Source organism: Globicephala melas, chromosome 1, assembly GCF_963455315.2.
Source record: "Globicephala melas chromosome 1, mGloMel1.2, whole genome shotgun sequence".
Classification (NCBI taxonomy): Eukaryota; Metazoa; Chordata; class Mammalia; order Artiodactyla; family Delphinidae; genus Globicephala; species Globicephala melas.
The window spans coordinates 132,845,529-132,870,266 of record NC_083314.1 but is presented as its reverse complement, the minus strand read 5'-3'; the positions used below and the strand labels follow the sequence as shown (position 1 = coordinate 132,870,266).

At 43.9% G+C, this 24,738-nt stretch overlaps 1 protein-coding gene across 2 annotated transcripts in view; it reads left to right on the top strand.

Annotated features, from left to right (window-relative positions):
* The first annotated feature begins 5,324 nt into the window (after positions 1–5,324).
* The window catches only part of CACHD1 (cache domain containing 1), a 234,246-nt gene continuing 214,832 nt past the window's right edge, over positions 5,325–24,738 (top strand). The window contains exon 1 of one of the 2 annotated variants that reach the window (XM_030865831.2): positions 5,325–6,045. In XM_030865831.2, the coding sequence (XP_030721691.1) occupies positions 5,806–6,045 (240 nt within the window). In that variant the 5' untranslated portion in view covers positions 5,325–5,805. The remainder of the gene's footprint in view (positions 6,046–24,738) is intronic. The other variant, XM_060304780.1, reaches the window with a different exon arrangement.

Below are 24,738 nucleotides of genomic sequence, written 5' to 3'. Positions count from 1 at the left end.
TAGCTCCCAATCTGAAGGGGAGTGGGAAACCTGATGATTTTTAAAATCAGCAGGAGGAATATGGAAACCAGGGAGGCTCTATGTTCTAGATGCTCTAGACCAGTAGCTCTTTCCACCTATTTAACAAGAAGCACACTTGCTGAGATCTGAAGTCTTGTAGAAGTTAATGAGCAAATGCTAATTTCTGCCCTTGAAGTTACTGATTCTATTCTCCCGAGCTCCCTGAGTCCATAGATTCAATATAGTTTGCAGCCAGTTATTGTTTTGAACGGGAAGCCTGCCAGCAGCATTAGGCTGAGGATTTGTTGTTAACTTGGCCCTGTTTCCACCTCAGAGCATGCAAAGAGGAATCATGGTGGCTTGGAAACTCAATACCACATTTTTGGAAATCTGACCAAGAATTCCTCAAAACCGTTTGACCTACAGGTTTTCTGTGGTGAGAAGCTTGGCCAGTGAGTGCCATGAGGCGGTTTCTCACTGAAGGGCTTTGCATCTTCCAAAGTAGGGAAGAGCAGCCAGTTTGATGAGGAATCTCGGTCCATTCTTCTTTCGCAGTCAAGGAACAATATCGTTAGTGCTACTCTTTGCTCAGAGTTAATGACTCATGGATTTTCTTAATTTTTTCCCAGTTCTTTGGTCCAACATTTATTGGGTTTCTACTCTGGATCTAGAGTTGTGCTTGACAATGTGGCAAATGAATTAGACAGTTACAGTTCCTGATGGGTGATTCTGCTGTAGAAGCCTGTAGGCCACAGTTTGAGAAACATTACGTTGGAGAAAACAGACTTATAAATGGACATTTACAAGGCTGCATGTTAAGTGCTAGAGCTCATGAAGAGGAAACATAATGAACAGGTGTCCAACTCGGTCACAAGCCAGGAGTACAGGGCACTCTAGGGAGAAGCTTAATCTATCAGACAGCTTTCATGGTGGTCTCTAGTCTTCTGGACAATTGTGGCCCACTTACCAGTCTTTTCCTCATTTTGTATTCAAATACTTACATAGTCAATAGTGTTCTCTCTGTAAGAATGGATGATTGAACTTGATCCTTAGAATTACATCAAGACAGAGGGGAGAAGAGAAGAGTCTGTTATTAATAGAACATGTAGACTTGGACTGTAACTGCAAAGTTCTGAAATCAAGTTAGTTCTGAATCTGGGGGATGGCCTCTCTCAGGCCGCATGTTCTGTGTACTCCACTCTCTCTTCTCTCTGCTTGGCTTTCTTAGCTCCTTTGTAATGTTTGCTCCCTCATAACTTCAGCTTGCAGACATCCCCTCTATTTATTGGGTGCTTCTACGTACCAGGTGCTATGTGAAGTGTTTTATGTGCCTTTCCTCAAAAACTTTGGGTGTTAGTGTTTATAAAGTACAGATGATGAAACTGAAGCTAAGAGAAGTTAAGGTTTACAGAGATGACACAGCTAATAAGTACTGACCTTGGGATCTGAACCCAGGTTTTCTAATTCTAAAAACCCTGCTCTTAGCTGCCATGCTATATGGCTATATATGCACACATGCACACATACACATATATAGTTACATATACATCTTGGAATGTATGTGTAAAAATATTTATATATAAATCTATATCTGTATATGTATTTATAGCTATACATTTCCTGTAGTATGCCTTATGGGACTCATGTCCCCTCTGACTTCTAATCATGTTTTTCTGTTTCAACTGCCACTTCTAATTGCTTTTTCCTCTTATTTTCCCTAAACTTTTTGAGAATGAAAAGTTGCTTGACCCAGCTAATTTTTTGCCATGCCTTGGGTGTGATAGATTGGCTACTTGATGTTATAAGCCTACCCAGGTCTAATCAGCTGCCCCTCAGAGAACAATCCGCTCTTGCTGAGAGGGGCTGATGGTAGGGCAATTTAATTAAATGCACTGGAGACATGAAGGATTACTAGTTTATCGGGCAACAAGCTTTTATTGGTCTGTCATGTGCCAGCACATATGTGTGTAAACCTTTTCTCTAACCCCAGACTAGTAGCTCAGAGCTTGCCATTTGAAGACGTGGGTTTGCACGCTGCCACCACCGTTTAAAAGTTGTTAGGCAACTGACTGTTTCTGAGACTTTTACTTGTCAGTGGCCCTTTCTCGGTATTGAGACTCTATAGAGTGTAGGCACTGGACGAAGCGCCAGAGCTCCCGGATGAGTGAGTTTCCATCCCGGGGAGCTTGTTTGAAGCCTCTCAGCAGTTCATAAGACTCATGGTGGGCGGGGGCGGGGGGGGGCGGTCTGTAAAATGCATATTCTAGGACCTAGCCCACCTCCAGAGATTCTGCTTCAGTGGACCTGAGATGGACCACAGGATTTGCAGTTCATTGAGTCTCCTAAAGCTGCAAGGGGCTGGTGGACCTAATGAGAAGCAGCGGGGTGGAGAAAACATGACTGTCCAATGGATAATCAGTGCTAAGAGAAGAAACAAGACTTAGAGGGACCCAAAGGAGGAGCAATCAGTTCTGTGGGGTTTGGTGTCAGAGAAGGCTTCACAGAGGTGACATCTCAGCTCAGTAGGGGCTTGTCAGGTGGGGAAAAGGGTAAGGCTTTCAATACCACCAGCAAACGTGTTTTCTGCAGTTTGTGAGGATTTGAGAGGCAGAGTGGCTTATGGAAGGCCAGAAAGGCAGATAAGCCAGAGCCCAGAAAGTCTTGTTTGTTGTGTTAAGTTTATTTCTCTGTGATGGGGCACCAGAAATGATTAGGTTAGTGAGAGACAAGTCCGGATTTGACTTTTAGAAAGGTGATTTTGGTTTTACCATGGAGAATAGAAGGATGGAGGTGAGGTGGACTCCATGGAGTCCTGAGAAGAGACCGTGGTCGAGATCACAGGTGAGCTGTGATGAGAAGGCAGCCAGTGGGGTACAGATGGAGAGCAGGGGACGGATGTGGCGAGTGAGGTACCTGGTTTGGAGCATGCGTGACATCCACCCACATTCACAGTAGGGTATAGATTTAAGTGGAGAGTGGGAGAAAGCAGGAATTAGTTTTAGTTCAAGTGTATCTAGTAGAGACGCCAGTGAACAGTTGGAATTTTGGAAATCCCACTGAAAAGGGAGATTGAGCTTTGTTTAGAAATTTGCAAAACTCTGCTGTCTTGGTGGTAATTGAAGGTGTGGGTGTAACATGAGAGTTCTCAAAAAAAAAACACTTAACATAAAAAAAGGGGGACATAGGATTATAACCTCAAGAAATAGGACCCCAAGAAATAGCAAGATACAAAGGCTGGGCAAAGATGGAGAAGCCATCTGAAAGAGTTTCAGAAGGGTAGTTTAGAGATCTGTGACAATTTTGATGACAGTAACCTTGAAGAATCTAAGACAAAAACATTAATGCTAGCTGCCCTTTATCATTTTTTTTTCCTCTTCCACTTACCACAGGGACTGACATCAGTTTTGTATCACTGATTAAGAATCGTATGCAATGGTATAACAATGAAAAACAGAAGTTATAGGAGCATCTCGCAACCAAATGTCAAGTCAACTCTGGGGATAAAAGACAACAGATTTTTTTTTTAATCTCATCATTAATTCAAGAATCGTTTTTACAGTATCTACTTTGTGTTTGGTACTGAGCTAAGTGTGGATGACGGAGAGGTGGATAGGTCCCTGCCCTCAATGAGGTTACCGTGGTTCCAGGACATGTTATGCAAAAGGAGCATCGCACATAATAAATGATGGTGTTCCAAGAGTCCCATGTGCCTCTCTCAAGGGGGCACAGAATGGGGAGTGTCACAAAATGAAAACATAGAGTATAGCAGAGATAACACTGATTGGGGAATTCAGAACTGAGAAACAACTGCGAGGCAAAATGGGTTTTATTTATTTAATTTTTGACTGCGTTGGGTATTCGTTGCTGTGCCTGGGCTTTTCTTTAGATGCGGTTTGCGGGGGCTACTCTTTGTTGCGGTGCGCGGGCTTCTCATTGCGGTGGCTTCTCTTGTTGCGGAGCACGACCTCCAGGTGCGCGGGCTTCAGTAGTTGTGGCACACGGGCTCAGTAGTTGTGGCGCACGGGCTTAGTTGCTCCGCGGTATGTGGGATCTACCCGGACCAGGGCTCGAACCCGTGTTCCCTGCACTGGCAGGCGGATCCTTAACCACTGCGCCACCAGGGAAGCTCAAAAATGGGGTTTTAAAACAATATAGTCAAAGAAGTAAAACATAAGGTTTTGCTGTAAAGTGAAGAGAACACCAAAGCCGAGTTCTAGTCCTGCTACCGCCTCTGCTAGGCAGCCTTCATCTTCCTGGGCACGGCTCTGTCCTCTAGGAACCTACAAGGAGGAACCTTAAGAGGCTTCTAAGAACGGCCCTCACCACAACCTTCATCCATTTGTTCCAGGTGCTTCCAATAGGTGATCTCTCAGAGGGCCTGAGCCAGGAGTCAGCAGCAGGAAGGAAGGAAGCACACTGCCTCCCCAGGCTTCAGAGAGATTAGTTGTTGTGGGGCGAATTCCCGCTCAGTAGTGTTGTGGGTTTTGTTTTGTTTTGTTTATTGCTTTTGACGGGATCAGATGGTTCATTTCCAAAGAGAGGCAGAAAGAATTGTGTCCTATTTAAGAGCAAGGGTCTCGGATCTGCTTAAATTCTGGATTTGCCTCTTATCCCCTGGGTGACCTTCGGCAATTCATTCCACCTCTCTAAGCCTCGGTCTTTGTTACCTAAAATTTTGGGATAAAGATAGTACCTCACAGGGATGTGGTGGGGATTAAAGGATAATGTATACAAACCCCAGAGCACTGGGCCGGGCACACAGTCGTTGGTCAAAAAAAAAAAAAAAAAAGGAATCCGTTGATCCAACGAATGCTAGCTATTGTTATTAATAACATCGATGAAGAGCAGTGGACGCACAAACAGCAGTCCCCTCCCTCCCGAATCTCCGCCAGGCAGAAAGCCAGCGTCCTAGAACTTAAAGGGACTTTCGATGGGTGGGACCCCGGAGTCCCTGGCGAGGGCGGAGGCGGTGAGAGCTGGGGTGAGCAGCTGTCCCCGACAACCAGAAGGTCCCAGGGACCCCACCCCCGGCAGGGTTGGTACCCGAGCCGAGAGCCTGCTCTCCGGCCCGTGGCGTCTCGAGGGGCCGGTTCTGAGGCGGGAGCGGGAGAGAGAGGGGAGGGGCGACCGGGGGAATGTCCCCGCCTCTTTCCCCGCTTCCATAAATCACCGCAGCCGCGGCGGCCGCCGGGCCGGGAAGTGCACGGAGTCGGAGCGCAGCGTGGTGGCACCAGACACCTCCCTTTCCCCCGTCGCTGGCTTTCTTTCTTTCAGTGTGCTTTTTTTGTTTATTTGTTTTTGTTTTTTTAAACCTCCCCCTCTCCTGCCTCGCTCGGGTGGCTGCCCCAGCATAGCAGCCCGATTGCCGCTCCTCCTCCGCGGGTGCAGCCGCCCGCCCTCGCCGCCGCCGCCGCCGCCTCGCTCGGCCGGGACCCGCGGGAAGCGAAAGCTCCGCGGCTCCGCCTGTCAGCCCCGCGGCCACAAACCCGGTGCGGACGCCGCAGCTCTTCCAGCCGTCCGCCGCACCGCGGGGGCCGCGCCGGCGCCGGGGTCCCGCGGACGGCTGGGGCGGCCGCTTCCTCTCCCGCTGCGGCCACCGGGGCCCGGAGATGGTGGCCGCCCGCGCTCCCGCGCCGTAGCTGGGCGCCCCCTAAGTTCGGGAGCCGCCGCGGCGCTGAGAGGCGGCTGCAGAAGGGCGAGAAAGTTTTGCCGGGTGCGCGGAGCGGGCCCTGGGCGCACCTCCCGGAGCTCCCTCCCCGCTTCCCGGCGCCTGGAGCCCGTCGGCGGGGAGTGGGGGTAGGCGGCATGGCCCGCGAGCCGGAGGAAGAGGAGGCGGCGGAGGCGGCCGCCCTGGCCCGCGGGGGTCGGGGCTCGCTCGGCCGGGCTGGGGCGCGGCGGCCGCCCCTCTGGCTGCTCTGCCTGGCCGCGGGCTGGCTGCTGGGCGCCGGGGCCGACGCCGACTTCTCCATCCTGGACGAGGCGCAAGTGCTGGCGAGCCAGATGCGGAGGCTGGCGGCCGAGGAGCTGGGGGTCGTCACCATGCAGGTAAGGGCACCCCCCATCGCGCCCGCGAACTTGCCAGGCATTCCGCCTATCTCCTCCGCGCAGAGCCCGGTCCCATCCCCAGTACAGGTCCCCTTAAACGAGCACTGACCTCGCTGGCATGCACAGAGCCCCCTTTGCCCCGGACACCTCCGCCCTCCCCATGGACCCCCTGACTACACACCAACTCCTCTTCCAAGCACTCGGGTCCCCTTCCCTTTCTCCTCTGCAGAAGCCCCTGCCCTTTGCACAGACCCATTTTCCCCGCCCCCCGGCACAGTTCCATTATCTCGGCAAGGATTCTCAGGTTCCCTCGCACCTCCTTTCCTAATTTGCACGCATTTCCCCGCAGTCTTTTTTACCCCTCCACCCCTGCAAACTCCCCTTCCCACTTTGTGTACCCATCCCAGGACAGCCGGTCCCGCCTGGCCCGGATGATTTTCCGAGACCCCCAGTGTATCCCCTTGGTCACCTCTTCGGGTCCCCCAGACCTAGGCGCTGCAGTGGGCGCCGGGAGGGGAGGCATCGCTGCGTGCGCAGCAGCTCCGGGGCCACCTGGGGTCCCGGCTGAGAGCGGCCGAGAGAGTGAACTCCGCGCTCCCTTTCCCCGCCCGGGTGTATTGGGGGAGGGGCTGGCCTGGTAGACTCCGGGTAGATTCCCGACTCGTCCTGTGTGGTGGACTTTTTTTGTTGTTGCTTTCCGCTGTCGCTGTTGTCGGTTGCGCGCTGTCGGCTGTTTTTGTTTTGTGTATGCCTTTTGGGGAGGAAAAAGGGAGCATAGTGAATAAGGTTCCCATTTCTCTAAATTGTTTACCAGGTCCGTCCTCCCCAGGAGAGGAAGGGGGCTAAAGAAAGATTGCCCGAGGCTAGTAAGGAATCCTGAAGATGTTACTAATAACCAATAGTAGTAAAAAATTGCTAAACAGAAACCACCTGGAGATTCTATCGCGCCGTTATTTTAACCTCCTTGGCCCACTAGTTTAGGAGGAGAGGTTGAGATGACATTCCGAGTCTGAAACCTTTGCTATAACATTCTTCCGTAAAATAACCTCATCCTCTTCTTATGTCTTCTAACAATAATAACGGTGATGAATGTGGTCTTCGAAAGAGCGAAGTTTCCAGGAATGTGTTCTTGGAATAGGTTTCTGATTTCGATTCTACTGTGACAACCCTTCTACCTCCCACCGGGAGAGGTGTTTTAAAGTCACTTGGGACTCAGATTTCTGATGTCCTTTTTTTTTTTTTAAACCTCTCTCCCTAACCCTACGCCCCCTCCCCCCACGCCCCAGTCTCCTTCCAGGATGATACAGTTTTCCTAAAGCTAGTTCCACAGACCTTTACCGCTGTAGTGAAAGACTGTAGGGTTTTTTGTTTTGTTTTAGGAGTGAGGTGAGGCTGAGGAGTGGATGGTTTGCTTGAATGGCAATGCTGCGTTTATTTGCAGGCACCGGCCCTGAAGTGCAAGAGTCCGATTTTTCTTCATGGGCATAATAGTAGACAAGCTTTTAAGCTACGTCGTTTAACTTTTCTATGCAGATCTTTTAGGCTCAGATTAAGTTATAATTTTTTCCATATGCGTTTTCTGATTTCTGAGGATTGCTGACAGAGATCTTAGGAGTGAAGTGACCTTTAGAGGAAATGAACTAAAATGTTAGGGATAAACGAGGATTTCTTTTCCCACTGATGAATGTTTCAATTCAGAGGACAAATAATTGTCTTTTTGCATAGAGACCCTCTTTTAATAAAGGAAAGTTAATACGTTGCAGTTTTGGACTGTGTTTGTAAGATTAGCAGGCATTTATCACCTTCATCCCATCACTAGGGCTGGACAAGGAACCTCAGGGTTTTTTTCCCCCTTCACCATATAAGCTAAGGACTAGCTTTTTCTAAGATGCTGACAGCAGTTTTACTGTTTCTCACCCGATCCTTGACAAAAGGTGAAATCGGATCCCAACACATTGTCATTCAGGTAGGGATCCAAAGCAAATGTAGTTTTAAAAGGCTTCCCTGTTGAAAAGGAGACACTTTAGAAAAAAAGCTCTGATCAGTGGGGGGTTTGTGCCCAAATGGCCCTTTATCTCCTCCCAACTGGCCTCTTTCTAACACCTTTGCAACCTCATTGTGGAAACTGGCCTCCTGGGGACAGGGTTTTGTCTGGCAAAATGTGAAGTGGCTTCTCTCCTTTTTTGAAAGGAGCAGCACATACTGTATTTAAATTCTTCTTCTTGAGCTGTACATTGATCTGCCACTTGCCTCCTTCTGGGAAAATTGGGGAAAGGGTCTCTTTTCAATTTTGTTAGACTGTCAGCTTTTGGGGGGAGGGAACACTTGTAAAAATCTAAGGCAGGTTAGATTTTTTGCCCTTAGAACAAAGGTTTCGAGCCTCACATTTTCCTCCGTAAACCTCTGGGATTTTTTCAATGTGTCTGAAATTATATGGGTTTAGCTGCCTAAAGTGCAGATAATATAGTCCTTCCTTGTGACATGTTGGATTTTATAGCTGTGGAGCTAATCTGTTGCTCAGAGGCAGGTGGCCTCATTTGGGCATTAAGGTGAGCAGGGTCAAACTTCTATCTGTAGATACGAGGGGGTTGGGGAGAGATGATGTCTCTTTGCAGAAAAAGAATGTCCTCTCTTGATTAAGGGATTGACTCTTCACTTGACCTTGGCGTTTCCAGTACAGTGCAGACCTTTCAGGACAGCATCTTCTTTGACAAGAAACTCTCTGTAGGTCAGTTTATACATGAAAAGCCTATTTCCAGACTTCAGTTGCTGCTGCTGCAATTCTCCAAGGACCGTTTTTAATTTTGAGAAATTGCAAAGTAGCCTTCCAAGGAGGCCTGTTGCCGCCTCTGTCACAGGACAGGCACAAGGAGTAATTTTACAAAAACAAAACCCAGGCCTTCTTTCAGCACTGTTGTTTCCCATGGCATAGTTTTTGTGCTTGCTGATAGAGAAGACAGTTTGAAAAGCGATCTATCTTAAAGATTTTCTTGGAAAGGTTTTCTCATGGAGGCTGCCTGCTCATGTTTTTTTTTTTGTTGTGGTGGTGGTTCCTTTTTAGTAATGGACAAAATTAAAAAAACAAAACAAAAACTCTAAATGATCTGCACCAGCTAATTTTGCCAGTGCCCTGGGAAAGCTGCCACTGAATACTGCCCCCCTGGCAGCAGACCCCATACATCATGGGTAAAAGTCAAAAACCTAATCATCGTCTCCTCAGGGGTCTCGTGGAGTGAAGCCATCAACGTTGAGACCTAGGGAGCAGAGAGTGGCTGTGTCCAGGGAGGCTTGCCTCTGCTTTTTCATTCATGCAACAAGTTTTAATCGAAGAGCATCGTAGAGTGGAAAGAACTCCACATTGGCTATTTGGAAACCTGGGTTCTAGCTCTGCCACTTGAGAAGTTGGGTGATCTTTATCTGCAAACCTGGAAATGATGATTCTTCCTAGAGATCTGTTCTGTGGACCTAATGGCAATAGTGTGTGTGAAGGCACCTGCTGATGTGAAGTTGGGGCTGGGAACTGTTGATGGACGTGGTTGTTCTTAAATGGAGAAATATTCCTTGGAAGCTGGCTGAGCACAGAGCATTATGCTAGCTGGGTGTTTGGGGGATTTACAGGGAGGTATCACAGCACAACCCCTTAAGGAGTTTGCAGCGTGCAGGCGGAGGTAAGGTTGCACAGGTAAAACAGTTAAGCAACAATGCCTGCTTGTTAGAAGGCATATCGGGCTCTGGGAGCCATTTCACCAGGCACTTATAAGGCCCATTTAACATTATATGACAATCCAGGCTTCCTAACAGCAAGGGCCTGGCACACGTCCAGGGTGCCCGCCTTGATGTTAGCTCTAACTCAGCTCTGCTGGGCTGGGCATAGTCACTGTGAACTTGGCAGACACACTAGCAGGTTGGTCGGACAGCTGCTGTATGGGACTTGGAAGAGGGGTGGGTGAGGAGGGTCCTTCCAGCAGGGACAGAAGAAATACCAGAAGCACAAACTTGAGCTTGAACTCAAATTGAAGAAAGAGCAGCAGCCAGGACAGTCATGACTTCAGAAACTGAAAGGCACTGTAGGGGTGAGGTGTTGACTGAAAATATAGAGCAGTGTTGTAAATAGTGGCTACAGCTGAAAGTGAAAGGGGAGGCCTTCTTTGTATGACCTAGGACAGCATTACGTAAGTTCATTTTTCACATTGGCATACATTCAACAAACTTTTGGGGGAGGCTTCTATTCTATGAGGGGCCTTGGGTTCGGCTAAGCTGGGGATACAAGGTAAATAAGGCCTGGTCCAGGCCCTGAAGTTCTCAACTGATGATGCAGACAGATACAAAAGGAGGTGGTATGATACGGGGGTTAAGGAGAGGCAGAGAGGTGTTAGAAAGCAGTGGGCTAGTGCCATGGTAGAGAGAGGAACAGGGCATTATGGGAGTACAGAGGAGGGCTGCCGAAGCGCATCTGGTGAGGTGACGGAAGTTGGCTACTCCTCCTTTGGCCTTTTAAATGAACTGTCCACACACAGAGGCCAGTCCTGCAAGCAGAAACAGCCTCAGACATTAAGGGTAACCAAATCAGCAGTTCACCAGACATTTCTAATGCCCTTTGGTCATACTGGACAAGGTAGCTGTTGTATCTTAAGCACCAGAAAAGGGGGGTGGCTGTGACTCTTGTACATCTGCATATGGCCACACGTCTTACCTCATTTCTTTGGCCATCACGCCCGGAGTTTCTGTGGTTATTGGACATAACCATCTTTGTGGCTCTACTATAACTGCGTGCTGATTTGCAGTTATGTTTAGGCAAGGTTGGCATTTCCCCTTAATCATGTCCATCATACCAGGAATGGCATGTTTTAGGATGATTTGAACGTGTACTTAGGCAATCGAGAATGTTTTAGGGATGAAATAATCACCTGTATTTGCAAATAATGTTGTTTGAGCCTATGCCCCGTGCGCAGTATAAGCCCTAGTGGGAAAACCGCGGCCTTGTTTTCTTCTGAGATTGAATGTTTGGAGTGGAGGAAAATTGACCATTGGTGGATGACTTTGGGTTGAACTTGGTAAGAATGAGCGCAAGGAAAAGCATGTTAAATCCCTTCTGAGGGACTCTCACTGGTGTGCTTAGTACTTCCTCCCCTTCCTCTCCACTGATACCTGTCTTAGCTGGCATCGTTGCCTGTGCTTACGCTTTTCCTGCCAGTCGTACTTGAGCCTGGCGGGGTGTGGGGGAGGGGAAGGAGATGGTGTTACACTGTCTAACTTGGTGCTATTTCTGGTTGCTGCGTGAAGAGAGTTCCTTCCTTGAGCTTAAGTGGATGAGCAGACAGGAAACTTGCAGAACTCTGGAAGTTAGGTATTATGTGCAGTGGGATTTGTTTTGAATCTGCTTGAACCTGGTGTAAGAGTGTATTGGAAGTCAAAAACATATAAAGGGCTACAGTTTTGACTCAGCTAGTTATTAACTATGTCACTTCCGGCATGTTATTAAATCACCCTGAACTTGAGTGTCTTCGCGCTTCATTTGGTTAATGGAGGGAAGTATCTTTGAGTACAAGGTCTAACACAGGAACAGTCAGTAAACAGAAATAAATATGGGACAATCTATTTAGTGCCAGGGCACAGAACCTGGAAGCAACAAACATGCAACTCCAGAGCCTGAATGAAACTGAAATCTAAGCTACGTGTGGTCAGTCCTCTGGCCCAGGGGTTACCAAAGTGTGGTGCACGGACCTCAGGGATGTGATGCAAAATCATCCTTTGCGGCTTGTGAGGAAAGTATTAGACCTGCTATTTATAGTTATTTATTTACTTTTAAGCTTTCTAAATGCAGAGACTTGAAAAAATATACAGAAGTAAAGAGAATAGCATAAGAATGCTCCTGTACCTCTCACCCAGCCTAAATAGCTATCAACTTGTGGTCACACTAGTTTCATATCTGCCTCTGCCTCCACATGCTCTTCCCCTCCCCCGCAGATTATTTTGAAGCAAATTCCAGGTATCACAGCATTTCATCCATAACATTTTTATTGCCTCCTTATTTAATTTCTATATTCATGTTTTATAATATGCATAATATATTGCTGCACTAGTGTATAGAATTTGCAATCCGTAAATACAAATCTTTTGGAGGATATATACTTATAATTTGTTTTATAATGATGTGCCTGAGCAAAATGATCACTGCGTCCCCTGGCCCTTTACAAATAGCTAGTACCTTTGCCCAGCAGCCTCCTTTGCCTTCCATATGTAACGCCCAAGTTTCTTTTGCATCTGACCCTCATTTTCGTGCCTGGCTTTCCCCACGAGGCTGTGAGCTTCCATGTTTTCTTAGTGGCCAGCTTATAGTCGGAGCACATGTATTTGACTGATGCGCCACAGGCCCCGTCTTCTTACTCCTGCTTTGTCCCTCTTGCAGAGAAGGAAGGCAGGAGTGAGAAAGGAACAAGGCAAAATAAGCTGTGAGGGAGGAGGGGAGGTTGAAGAGGAAAAGCTGATTATATATGTAATTATCTTCTGATGAGTCTGTCAGCAGATATTCCCTGGGTGCCTTGTTGCAGAATCAGAGGCTGGGAGAGTGCAGGGAAAGTATAGGATACCCAGTGCTTTCCCTCCAAGAGCTGTGTCTTACCAGAGAGGCTAAACCAACTTGAATAGGTCAAGGCAGTATAGAAAGAAATGCTGAAATATGGGATCAAGGTTACACCAGGGGGTTGCTAGCTCTGACGTTGCCAGGGGTCAGTTAGACAGAATGAGTGAGGCGGACCAGGTGTAGGTCAGTAGGGAACGGTGTTGGCTGTTGTAAACAGGAGGTCACTGATCGGGGCTGAAAGGAGGCAGCTGCTACTCAGCTTCTCCGATTGCTGCCCGGTGGCAATGAGGGTCCCGTGTTGCCACGTGACTCACTTTTCAGGAGAAGCTGGGTATCTTGTTTTTAGATGAAATCTCTTGATTCTTAAAATGTTGGCAAACAATCCACATTTAAAAAACAAAACAAACAAACAAAACATTGTGTGGGCCAAAGCAAACATGCCTGTAGGCTGCATCAGGCCAGAGGCCACCAGTTTGCGGTGTCTGGATTAGAATTATTCAGTGAGCTCCAGGAGACAAAATCAGTGCTTGTGTGTAAAGGTTATGGGGAAGCAAGTTTCTGTATGGTTGGAAGGACAACTTTCTGATAGAAGAGTTCTAAATTGGATTGCTTTAGGAGATGAGCTCCCTGTCATCCTAATTACTTAAGCAAATGGTCATCGAATGTTTATTTGGTGCCAGGCACTATGTTCGCTCTGAGGCAGCCATCGGTTAATTTCCAAGGCAGTGAATGGTATGAGAAAGGAGGTTCCGGATGCTTGGAGAAAGTATGTCAGAGATGTTAACCCATTTGGGGGGTGCAGAGGGATTCAGAGAGTGCCGTTCCCAGAAGTCTCCTTTGTGATGACGCCTTCAAGGAGTGGAAAAATAGCCTTAAGATTTGGAGTTTAGAAAGCTGGAGGGAAGGAAGGGTGCAGGAAGAGGTCAGAGAAGTAGACAGAAGTCAGGTAGTGGGTCCTTGGATCCTTCATGTCCGTCAAGACACATGGCAGGTAACAGAGCACCCAGTTTATACCAGCTTAAACAAGGAAGTAAGTACTGCCTCATGCAATTGGACAGTCTAGGGGAGATCTTTGGGCAGGGCTAGATGAGGGCTCAGTGTGGCCGTACCCTCCTTCCCTCCATTCTCATAGGTTCTCCCCTTTGTTTCAACATGGCTGGCAGTAGCTTCTTAGTGTTTGAGTTGAGAACTAGCTGCTGCTTGTGCCTGAGTCTCTTGTCTTTGGAGGAGATGTGCTCTGGGCAGGGGTGGCGGGGCGTGGCGGGGGGGAATAGGAACCTGGAGAAATGAGGAACTTGGTGCCTAGAAAGCTCAGCTGAAGTGATTTAGGATTCAGGCACCATTAGCAGCCACCACATCCCATGGCCTGCTCCGTACCTAGGTTCTGTCTCCCCCAGTACAGTTCCGGGAGGGCCTGCTTTGCGGTCTCCCTGCTTCTGGCCTGCACACAGACTGGCTGGCCTCTCACTGTGGTCCTGTGGCCTGCCCTGAGGGGCTGTGCAAACTCAGCCTCAGCAGGCCTGCCCTGGGCATGCCTTTTCTCCCTGACCTGTCAGATCCACGGATCACCGGGTGCCATGAGAACTGGGAAGAACCAGAGAGAAAGTCAGATGGACCTCTCGCATTTTACAGATGAGAAACGGAGGCCCACTGGAGAGTGGCTCTCTGGAGCTTACACCAGTAGTACGTGTGGTAGACTTAGAACTCAGGTCTTCGTTTTAGGGTTGTTGCTTTTTGACCTTTTTCACAGTTCTACCCCATGGCAGCTCCATTTTCCTACAGAAGATTGCCTTAAAATGGAAAGGAAACTTGACTTAAGAACCTTTCCATTCCTCTTTTGAAAAAAACTGGCTTATTTCTTTTATGGTTGAGAACTTAAAGCTGATAGTCTAATTTGACAGCTAACTGGGTTTTGTTTTGTCTGTTTGTTTGTTTTAAAGCTACTTAAATACCTAGAAGTCAGTGAGCCACTGAAGAAATACAGAAATTCTGAGACTTACCACAATGTTAGATATTTTTAGATATTTTTTAAAAGAACAAATTTAAGTGGTCAATAGCTATTTATAATTGTGAACCTGTACCACCAAAGTAATTTTTAATTAAAAAGATAAAGCAGAAAAAGAAAACAGAACTTTAAGGGAGGAACAACTTTGGTTTTTTGGTATTTATATAAAAGCTACAGAAGGAAATTACACCTGTAATTTTCAGGCAGAGTGCTATTTTAGAATTGAATTTTGGGACTGCATATCTCTCCCCGGTTATTCGAAGTATGAAGTTCTTTCTTTTTGTGAAAATTGTAATAGTATCATTACTTTGGAGGGGTTGTTTGTTTGATTTGATAATGAAACAAAATAAATGTCATTTGAATGCCTCTTTACCTTGCCCACTTTGTTCTGAATTCAAAAGAAGTTTTCCTTTACTTCAGATTTACATAGTCACATGATTTCTCAGTTAATTACAGTTAGAAAAGTTCCAACACCCAAATACCAGCCTGGGTCCACTGAAAAGTAGCTTCTGGTCCATATATCCCTGGAAATAGTGTCCTTTATTGTCATTGTAGTAGAGAAGCCAGTGGAGGAAATTCTTATCCATTGTACATGATAACCTCCTGGTTTTGTTCCAACCATAACAGTTATTTTAAAGGCTCGGTCAAAGCCCGAGACTCCAGCACTTTTTTTTTTTTTCTGGATTCCCCTTGGATATTTTTTTTTAATTTTAATTTTTGCATCGAGTATTTGAAAAGATACTTCGAGGCCCTGGTGGAGGGGCAGTGAAAATCGGCAAGCCAGTGAGAATGAACCTGAATTTTTAATTAGGCTTTGAGTTGTTTCTGCAAAGTGTGGAGACATCATTAGTGATGTAAGTCTTGTTGCATTAGCAGAGACTGACATTTCACTTCAAACGGGGAGAGTGCAGCTGTCCTGTGCAGATAAAAGTTGCCAAGTGCAGAATAGCAAGGTGGATTGGTAGATAATTAGCTGTCCCACATTACTGCAGTGTGGAAGAAGCCCGCCAGTCATGGACAGGAAGGAGGAATTATTAGCGGGAGAAAATCCAAGTGTGTCATAAAGCACTTTGGAATCACTTCAGCTGTGGCAGAGCTGATAAGGAGTATGTTAAGGAAACAAGACAAACTGAGTCTAGTATATGATGGCCAGCTTTCTCTCTTTTTTTTTTAAACAAATCTTAATTCAAAAGAGGAATAGCCAGAAATTAATGATCCATAAATACTCTGAAGTACAGATTCATCAGTCTGCCCTGACTCTGCATATAAAATAATTAACCAGCTTAAAATAGTCTTCATAGTTCCATGTCACTTGAAAATAAAGTAAGGATTCTAAATAGGAAAAAAAAAATCACAGGGAGACCATAAAGCCTTAACAATTACAGTTCTGTGTATAACCATGAAAAGATATTTGAAGAAGAAATTTTGAAGTCTGTCACCTCCCTGATATGTGTTACAGTATTTATAAGTGGTTTGAGGATATTTTTATGTCCTTATGGGTGGTGCACGTTTTAAAAGTTTTGCTGTTATCTTCCCATTCATCTCTGGGAATGAGCAGTGTAGAAAGACCTGTTGGGTTTCTTATCAGACATTTGCTAATTCACATGAAACTTCATGGGATTTTTTTCTGTCCACTGGATTGCACCTTGGGCCCCTATCAGGATCCTGGACGCCGTGTCCTAATTCCACTCATGTTTCTTGATTGGCTTTCTCCAAAGCCTGTGCTTCTCCTGGCAGCCCAGGGACAGGAAGTGCTAAAGTACTCAAGGTGCTGCGTTCTGCTTGGATGGTGTCCTCTCTGAATGAGGGCTACGCTTGGCTGCTGTAGGAGAGCCAGATTTCTGCTTTTTGCTGCTTGTCTGCTCCCTCTCTCGGTTGTTCCTGCCCTGAGCAGTTTTGGAGAAAGCCTGGAGAACTGAGGTTTTTGGCAATCTTGGCTATTGGATCCAGAGCAGGTTTCACTGACCCTACGTGAACTGGGGATATTTGCCCCTTTTGTAGTCCTTGGGGGGGGACTAGACTGTGTGCTGACTTGTGAACCTTTTCATTTGTTATGGGTTGATATCCCAGAGTTAGTGTAAATTCAGATGACTAAGGAGGCCTGGAAATTTTTATTTGCATCCATGTGTAATCAGTTAACAAATGCGGGCAAGAGTTGCAAACAGTAAAGCTTTGTACGGATGAGGACTATTAGAGTGTAAGCTCTCACAAGAAAGAGCCCAGATTTATTCATCTGTATAGTCCTGGTGTGTTAACACAGTCTCTGGCACATGGCGAGGACTCAAAAAAGGTCTGGACTACTGAAATTGTGTGGTCATCTTTAAACAGTAGATTTTGTAACTTTCTAATACTATTCTGAATTTAGCTTTTGCTACTGTTTGTTTCATTACCTAGTCTAGACTTAAGTGAAATGTCTTGAGCCTACACTTGCTACTAAAGATTTAACATGTTTCGGATGAGTGACAGTGTCTAGCAGAGTAAGCACATCAAGACTCTAAGTATTAGTTGGTTCTGATGTCTAATTTCTTCATGTTAGAGAAAGCTTAGGTATGTATATCGGGGCCACTTAGGAATATAAAAAATACAAAAATGTGTGTGTACTTGCAAATTATGTACTTAGAGCTACTTAATCCTAGAGGTTAAATTCATCAGTTAGTTCATTTAACGAATATGTATTGAGCACATACTATATGCCAGGTACTGTGCTTGGATTTGAGTTCGTGGTTAACACGAGAGAGACAGGATCTCTACTCTTACAGAGTGTACCACCTACTAGGGGAAATAGACATTAAAGAAGTAATCATATAAATAAACATAAGTGATACACTTTTTGAGTAATGTTATGAAGGAAACAAGGATTATTAGAAAGACACCAGGGAGATCTTTTAGAAATATGTCAGATATGTTGCTTCTCTGCTTAAATCTCTCTAAAGGCTCCCATCTGACTCAGAGTAAAATCCAAAATTACAGTGGTCTTCACAGCCAGTGTGATCTGGCCCCTTATATCTTTGTGGCCTTATTTTTTATCTCCCCTTCACCCACCCAGTTCCCGCCGCCCCCCCCCCCCCCCCCCCCCCGCCCCAGTTCCCGACACAATGTTCCTCTAATGCTCCAAGCACACACTTGCCCCAGAGCCTTTCTACTTGCTCTTCCTTTTGTCTGGGAAGAGCAAAAAAACTTTTCCTGCCCATCTTCTTTAAAACAGTATCCTCCCTTGCCTCTCCTTACTCTGCCACCTTACCCTATTCATTTTGTTTGTCATGCCTCTTAAGTTCCCACAGGTAAGCTTTGTATTATTCACTTGTTTTCTTATGGAATGCTGCTTGGCATTTAGAATTACTCAACAAATACTTAACTGGATAAGGTGAGTGGGAGTGACAACTCTGGACTGGATGGCATGGGAAGGAATCAGAGGAGGTGATTCAAAGGAGGAGCCAATCAGAGGAGAGGTGGGAGTGGGGCTAGCAAAAGAAGGGGGAGCCAGTCAGGGAGGGCAAGGGCTAGCATTGGAACAGAGACAAGAGCCTGTGTGTAGAGGTCTTGAGGCCAAATTTTGGCATACTTAAAGAACTGAAAGATAGCCAGGTGGCTGACTTATTAGCCTGCCAGTAGAAAGATGATGCAAATGAGGAATTTGAACCTTATTTCTAATCAATGCAAGTGTGATTGTTTCCCTATAACTCTTTTGATCATGCCTTTACTGATAAGGACCCATTCGAAAGGTGAAGATGCACGATGAAAGACCCTGGATCTGTAGAGGTCTGGAGGTTGGAAAATCTGTGGCAGGTCATTTGTTTCTCTCTTGCAACAGAGGGAAGGAGAGAGGGAGGGGGAGAGGGGGTGGGAGATTACTGCTTCATGAAAAATTTAAATGTGGCTTCATTCTTCTACACCTATAAATTAAAAAAAATACTCATACTTCCCATGTTATTCGTTTTCTTGGAAGGGGGGGGAAAAACAACTAGAGCAAACTCTGAATACAGCAATGAAGTCCTGCAGTAATGACTTAGATGTACTTTCCCCCCATTGTATTGCATTCATTCAGATAGATAGATAGATTTACACACAGTAAAATGGACTGTTTTTTCTCCCCGCAGATAGCAATGATCACTTTTTAATGGGGCCTTTAAATTTTAGAACCAAATCTTTGTGAAGTGGGTTGAACATTTTTTTTTCATTTTAATTTAAAAGTTGTAAAATGTACATAACATAAATTTTTTTATCTTCATCATTTTTAAGGGTGCAGCTGTGGCATTAAGTACATTCACATTGTTGTGCAGCCATTACCACCATCTATGTCCAGAACTTTTTTGTCTTCCCCAACTGAAACTCTGTAGCCATTAAACAATAACTCCTCATTTCCCCCTCCCCCCAACCCCTGGCAACCACTATTTACTTTCTACCTCTATGAATTTGACTACTTTAGGTACCTTGTATATGTGGAATCATACAATATTTGTCCTTTTGTGGCTTATTTCGCTTACCGTGTCTTCGGGGTTCATCCACGTTATGGCATGAATCAGAAGTTCCTTCCTTTTTACAAAACCGTAATTCGAAAAGACACACGCACCCTTATGTTCATAGCAGCACTACTCACAATAGCCAAGAAATGGAAACAACCTCGATGTCCATCAACAGATGAATGGATAAAGAAGATGTGATACACATATACAATGGAATATTACTCAGCCATACAAGAGAATGAAATTATGCCATTTGCAGCAACATGAAGGGATCTAGAGATTATCATACCAAATGAAGTAAGTCAGAGAAAGACAAATATCATATGATATCGCTTATGTGTGGAATCTAAAATACGACACAAATGAATTTATATACAAACAGACTCACAGACATAGAGAACAGACTTGTGGTTGCTAAAAGGGGCAGGTGTAAGGGAGGAATGGATTGGGAATTTGGGATTAGCAGATGTAAACTATTATATTTAGAATGCATAAAAAACAAGGTCCTACTGTATAGCACAGGAAACTATATTCAATATCTTGTGATATATATACATATATATTCATATATGTATATATACATATATATGAATATATATTCATATATACACATATATAACTGAATCACTTTGTACAGAAGAAATTGTAAATCAACTATACTTCGATAAAATAAAAATAAATTCCTTTTTTAAGGCTGAATAATATTCTGTTGTAAATATATATCATTATTTTGTTTGTCCATTTATCCAGAGATGGTCCCTTGGGTTGCTTCCACCTTTTGGCTACTGTAAATAATGCTACTATGAACATGAGTGTATAGATACTTGTTTGAGTCACTGCTTTCAATTCTTTTGGGTATATACCCAGAAGTGGAATTGCTATATCATATGATAATTCTATGTTTAATTTTTGACAGAGAGTCATACTGTTTTCCATAGTGGCTGCACCATTTTACATACTTATCAGCAATTCACAAGAATTCTCATTTCTTCCCATTCTTGCCAACATTTGTTTTTGTTTACGGTAGCCACTCTAATGGGTGTGAAAATGTACTCTTTTTGGTGTAGAGTTCCATGAAATTTGGTAAATGCACATCATGGAACTCTCACCACAATCCAAATACAGAAGTTTCATCACACTTCAAAATTCTCTGTTGCTCGTTTTAGTCATTCCTTCCCTTCCCCCACTCCCCAACTTGCTTCACCTGAAAACCATCTCCATCTCTAATTTGCTTTTTCCAGAGTGTCATATAAATGGAGGCATTACAGTATGCATTTTGAGTCTGGCTTTTTAAATTTAGTATAATGCATTTGAAATTCATCCATATTATGTATATGAGTAGCTTATTCCTTTTTATTGCTGAGTAGAATTCCACTGTGTGGATGTACCACAGTTTGTCTATCCATTAACCAATTGAAAAACATTTGGATTTTTTGAGGCCATACATCTATAAATATTCTTAATGTAAACATTCCCATACAAGTTTTTGTTTGAACATAATTTTTCATATTTCTAGGGGTGGGATTACCATGTTAAGTGTATGTTAAACTTTGTTAGAAACTGCTAGTCTGTTTTCCAAAGGAGCTATCTCATGATGTATTCCCACTAGCAATGGATAAAAGTCCTGGTAGCTCCACAGCCTCACCAGAACTTGATTGGGTCAGTCATGTTAATGTTAGCCATGGTAAAATGTGTGAAGTGGTATCTCATTGTGGTCTTAAAGAACATTTCCCTAATGAGTAATGGTGCTGAGCATTTTTTCATGTGCCTATTTGCTATTAGTATATCTTTTTTGGTGCAATATCAAAACCTTTGCCCACTTTTAAATTGAGTTGTTTCCTTTTTTTCATTATTTTTTTTAAAAAAATGATTTACTGATTTTTAAATTAAATTTGTAGATTTGTACAATGATTATTATCATCTAGTTTTATAACATTTTCATTACTCCTGAAAGTTCCTATGTGCCTGTTGTTGAGTTTTGAGAGGTACTTAGAAAAAATATTCAGATGTACTTTTAATTTCCTTATGAGTGCCAAATTCTACTACAAGTTTTTTTTTTAATTTTTTTTTATGCAGCAGGTTCTTATTTAAATTATCTATATTATACATATTAGTGTATACATGTCAATCCCAATCTCCCAATTCATCACCCCCCGCCACTTTCCCCCCTTGGTGTCCATGCGTTTGTTCTCTACATCTGTGTCTCTATTTCTGCCCTGCAAACTGGTTCATCTGTACCATTTTTCTAGGTTCCACATATATGTGTTAATATACGATATTTGTTTTTCTCTTTCTGACTTACTTCACTCTGTATGACAGTCTCTAAATCCATCCATGTCTCTACAAATGACCCAATTTCGTTCCTTTTTATGGCTGAGTAATATTCCATTGTATATATGTACCACATCTTTATCCATTCATCTGTCGATGGACACTTAGTGTTGGAAGATTTTTAATCACAGTTTCAATTTCATTGCTTGTGATTGGTCTGTTCATATTTTCTATTTCTTCCTGGTTTAGTCTTGGAAGGCTATACCTTTCTAAGAATATGTCCATTTCTTTCAGGTTGTCCATTTTATTGGCATAGAGTTGCTTTTAGTAGTCTCTTATGATTCTTTGTATTTCTGTGATGGCCATTGTAATTTCTCCTTTTTCATTTCTAATTTTATTGATTTTAGTCCTCTCCCTCTTTTTCTTGATGAGTCTGGCTAAAGGTTTATCAATTTTGTTTATCTTCTCAAAGAACCAGCTTTTAGTTTTATTGATCTTTGCTATTGTTTTCTTTGTTTCTATTTCATTTATTTCTGCTCTGATCTTTATGATTTCTTTCCTTCTACTAACTTTTGGTTTTGTTCTTCTTCTCTAGTTTCTTTAGGTGTAAGGTTAGATTGTTTATTTGAGATTTTTCTTGTTTCTTGAGGTAGGCTTGTATTGCTATAAACTTCCCTCTTAGAACTGCTTTTGCTGCATCCCATAGGTTTTGGATCGTCGTGTTTTTGTTGTCATTTGTCTCTAGGTATTTTTTGATTTCCTCTTTGATTTTTTCAGTAATCTCTTAGTTATTTAGTAACGTACTGTTTAGCCTCCATTTGTTTGTGTTTTTTACATTTTTTTCACCCTGTAATTGGTTCTAATCTCACAGCGTTGTGGTTGGAAAGATGCTTGATATGATTTCAGTTTTCTTAAATTTACTGAGGCTTGATTTGTGACCCAAGATGTGATCAATCCTGGAGAACGTTCTGTGTGCACTTGAGAAGAAAGTGTAATCTGCCGTATTTGGATTGAATGTCCTATAAATATCAATTCAATCTCTCTGGTCTATTGTGTCATTTAAAGCTTGTGTTTCCTTATTAATTTTCTGTCTGGATGATCTGTCCGTTGGTATAAGTGAGGTGTTAAAGTCCCCCACTATTATTGTGTTACTGTCGATCTCCTCTTTTATAGCTGTTAGCAGTTGCCTTATGTATTGATATAAGTTGCTTTTTTAAGTGACATTGTTTTCACAAGAAATTTGCTTTCACAGCTTAAAGAATAATGGTGCCCAGGATTAGAAAGAATCAAGTATAATCTAGGATAGATAAAAATCTTTAAAAGAGAATTCAGGAATTTTCAGTTCTTGTTTTCAGCAAGAAATAAAGCATTATATAAGAGCTTTGGTTAATGTGTCCTGAGTAGAGTTGTAGATTTAATCAGTCAATCTTAGTAACTATTGACTGACCTCCTGTGCACCTCAGCACTGTTCTAGGTGGTGATAACCAGAACTCAGTCCCTGCCTTTGGGCGGCTTGCCTTCTGGGAGAGTGAGATAAATATTCAAGCATGCAAAAATTAAATCAAAATGACACTAGACCCTGACCAGTTCTGTGAAGGAGTTAAATTAGGCTACTGTGCTGTTTAAAGGAAGCCTCCTGGGGGAGCTGAGACTGAAATGGGCTTGGGGAGGTAGACCTGGGAGGAGCTGGAAGAAGGAGTAGGAAGCATAGGCCCTGAGAGTAGAATGGGTTGGTGTGTTTGAGAGGCTGAAAGGGGGCACTGAAGGAGGGTGGGAGTGGAGGAGGAGGAGAGAGGATAGTTACAGTGGGAACCAAAGAGTTTGGATTTTATTCTGGCTGAAATGGGAAGCCATTGGAGGATTTTAGGCAGAGAGTGACGTGGTCTTGATTGAATTTTGCTTTAGAAATATCCCTCTGGCTATTGGGTGCCTTGGTTGTATGTGGTGGGGATGGGGAAAGGAAGCAACGGAGGCAGGGAGACCATTAGAGTAATGAAGGTATGTGTTCTTCATGGACAGGTAGGTATTGCCACATTTACCTTTGTGATTTCATTTAAATATGATGAAACTGTGTTATTTAATGCTCTACATCAACAAAGGCCCACTGGACCAAGGCTGTGATTTGAAAGAAAGTAGGACAGCTGCCATAGAAGAACAATTCAAGAAAATAAGACTTTTCAATGTAGAATATATGAGACAGTGGTAATCTCTTTCCTATGTACAGATACTCTATCTGTACATAGGAAAGATACTCTTTCCTCTGTACAGATACCAAGTGATTGATCATCAAAGGCGTTGAGATCTTAGCTTACCAGCTATGTAAGTCCTTTTTCCCTCTTCAGAGCCTCAGTTTTCTCACTTTATATATAGAAAAATAATACCTGCCTCAACCCTGGGCTGTTGTAAGCGTGGCCATGTGTGTATGTCATAGACCCCTCATTATCATCGTCTGTGGTTCTGTTCGGATGTTTTGAACTGCAAGTAACAACCCATCCCAACAGCCCATGAAACTACCTTAAAGGATAAAGAGTTTGTTGGCTTAAGTAACTGAAAGATTTATATATAATGTGAACTTTCAGGCACTGTTTGATTAGAGGCAGGCTCCATTTGTCCACCCCCACCCCAATATCCCCCTGGCTCTATCACCCTCTAGGAGTTAGCTAACCTTCAGGCTGGCTTTGCCTGTAGTAAAATAAGGTCAGTGATCCCAGGTCTCTCTGGGGACATCAGACTCTTCAGAAGCGGACAACACCTCCCCTCTCTCGTAGGAAGCCTTGGCTTCATTCTGATTGGACCTTACTGTGGTTAGTGGAATGCAAGAGGATGGGATGCCATTCGTTTGTGCCAATCAGTTCCTGTTCCTAGAGCTGGGCATGGGATTGATTCCACCCACATCTCATGACAGCTACATAATTGAGTGATTTGGACAGCAAGAAGATAACACAGATGTTCACTACAGTTGTCTCTGTCATCGATCCAGTGACAGTAGAATATGAGAATGATTTTCTTTATTTTGGCTGGTGTCTTATTTATGCTGGACTCCATCCTCCGGCCCCCCCCCCCTTAAAAATTATTTACTGATTACTTACATGAAAAATAGGTATGGTATCATGTCAGTATGATGATCTGGGACTGCTTAATCTATTTGGTTAATAGAAGAATCCAAATCAATTAGTTTAGAAGGCAATTCTAATAATTTCTCTATTAGAGTATAATTTTAGCTTTATGTGAGATGATTATGGTTTGGAATTACCCATGCTGGTGGAGTTTACATTTTATGAAGACTACCAATATATCTTAATATGATTTATAGACAGAATCATGTTTCTAAGCACCCGGTGGCAGATACTTTATAATTTGTGTTTTGCAAA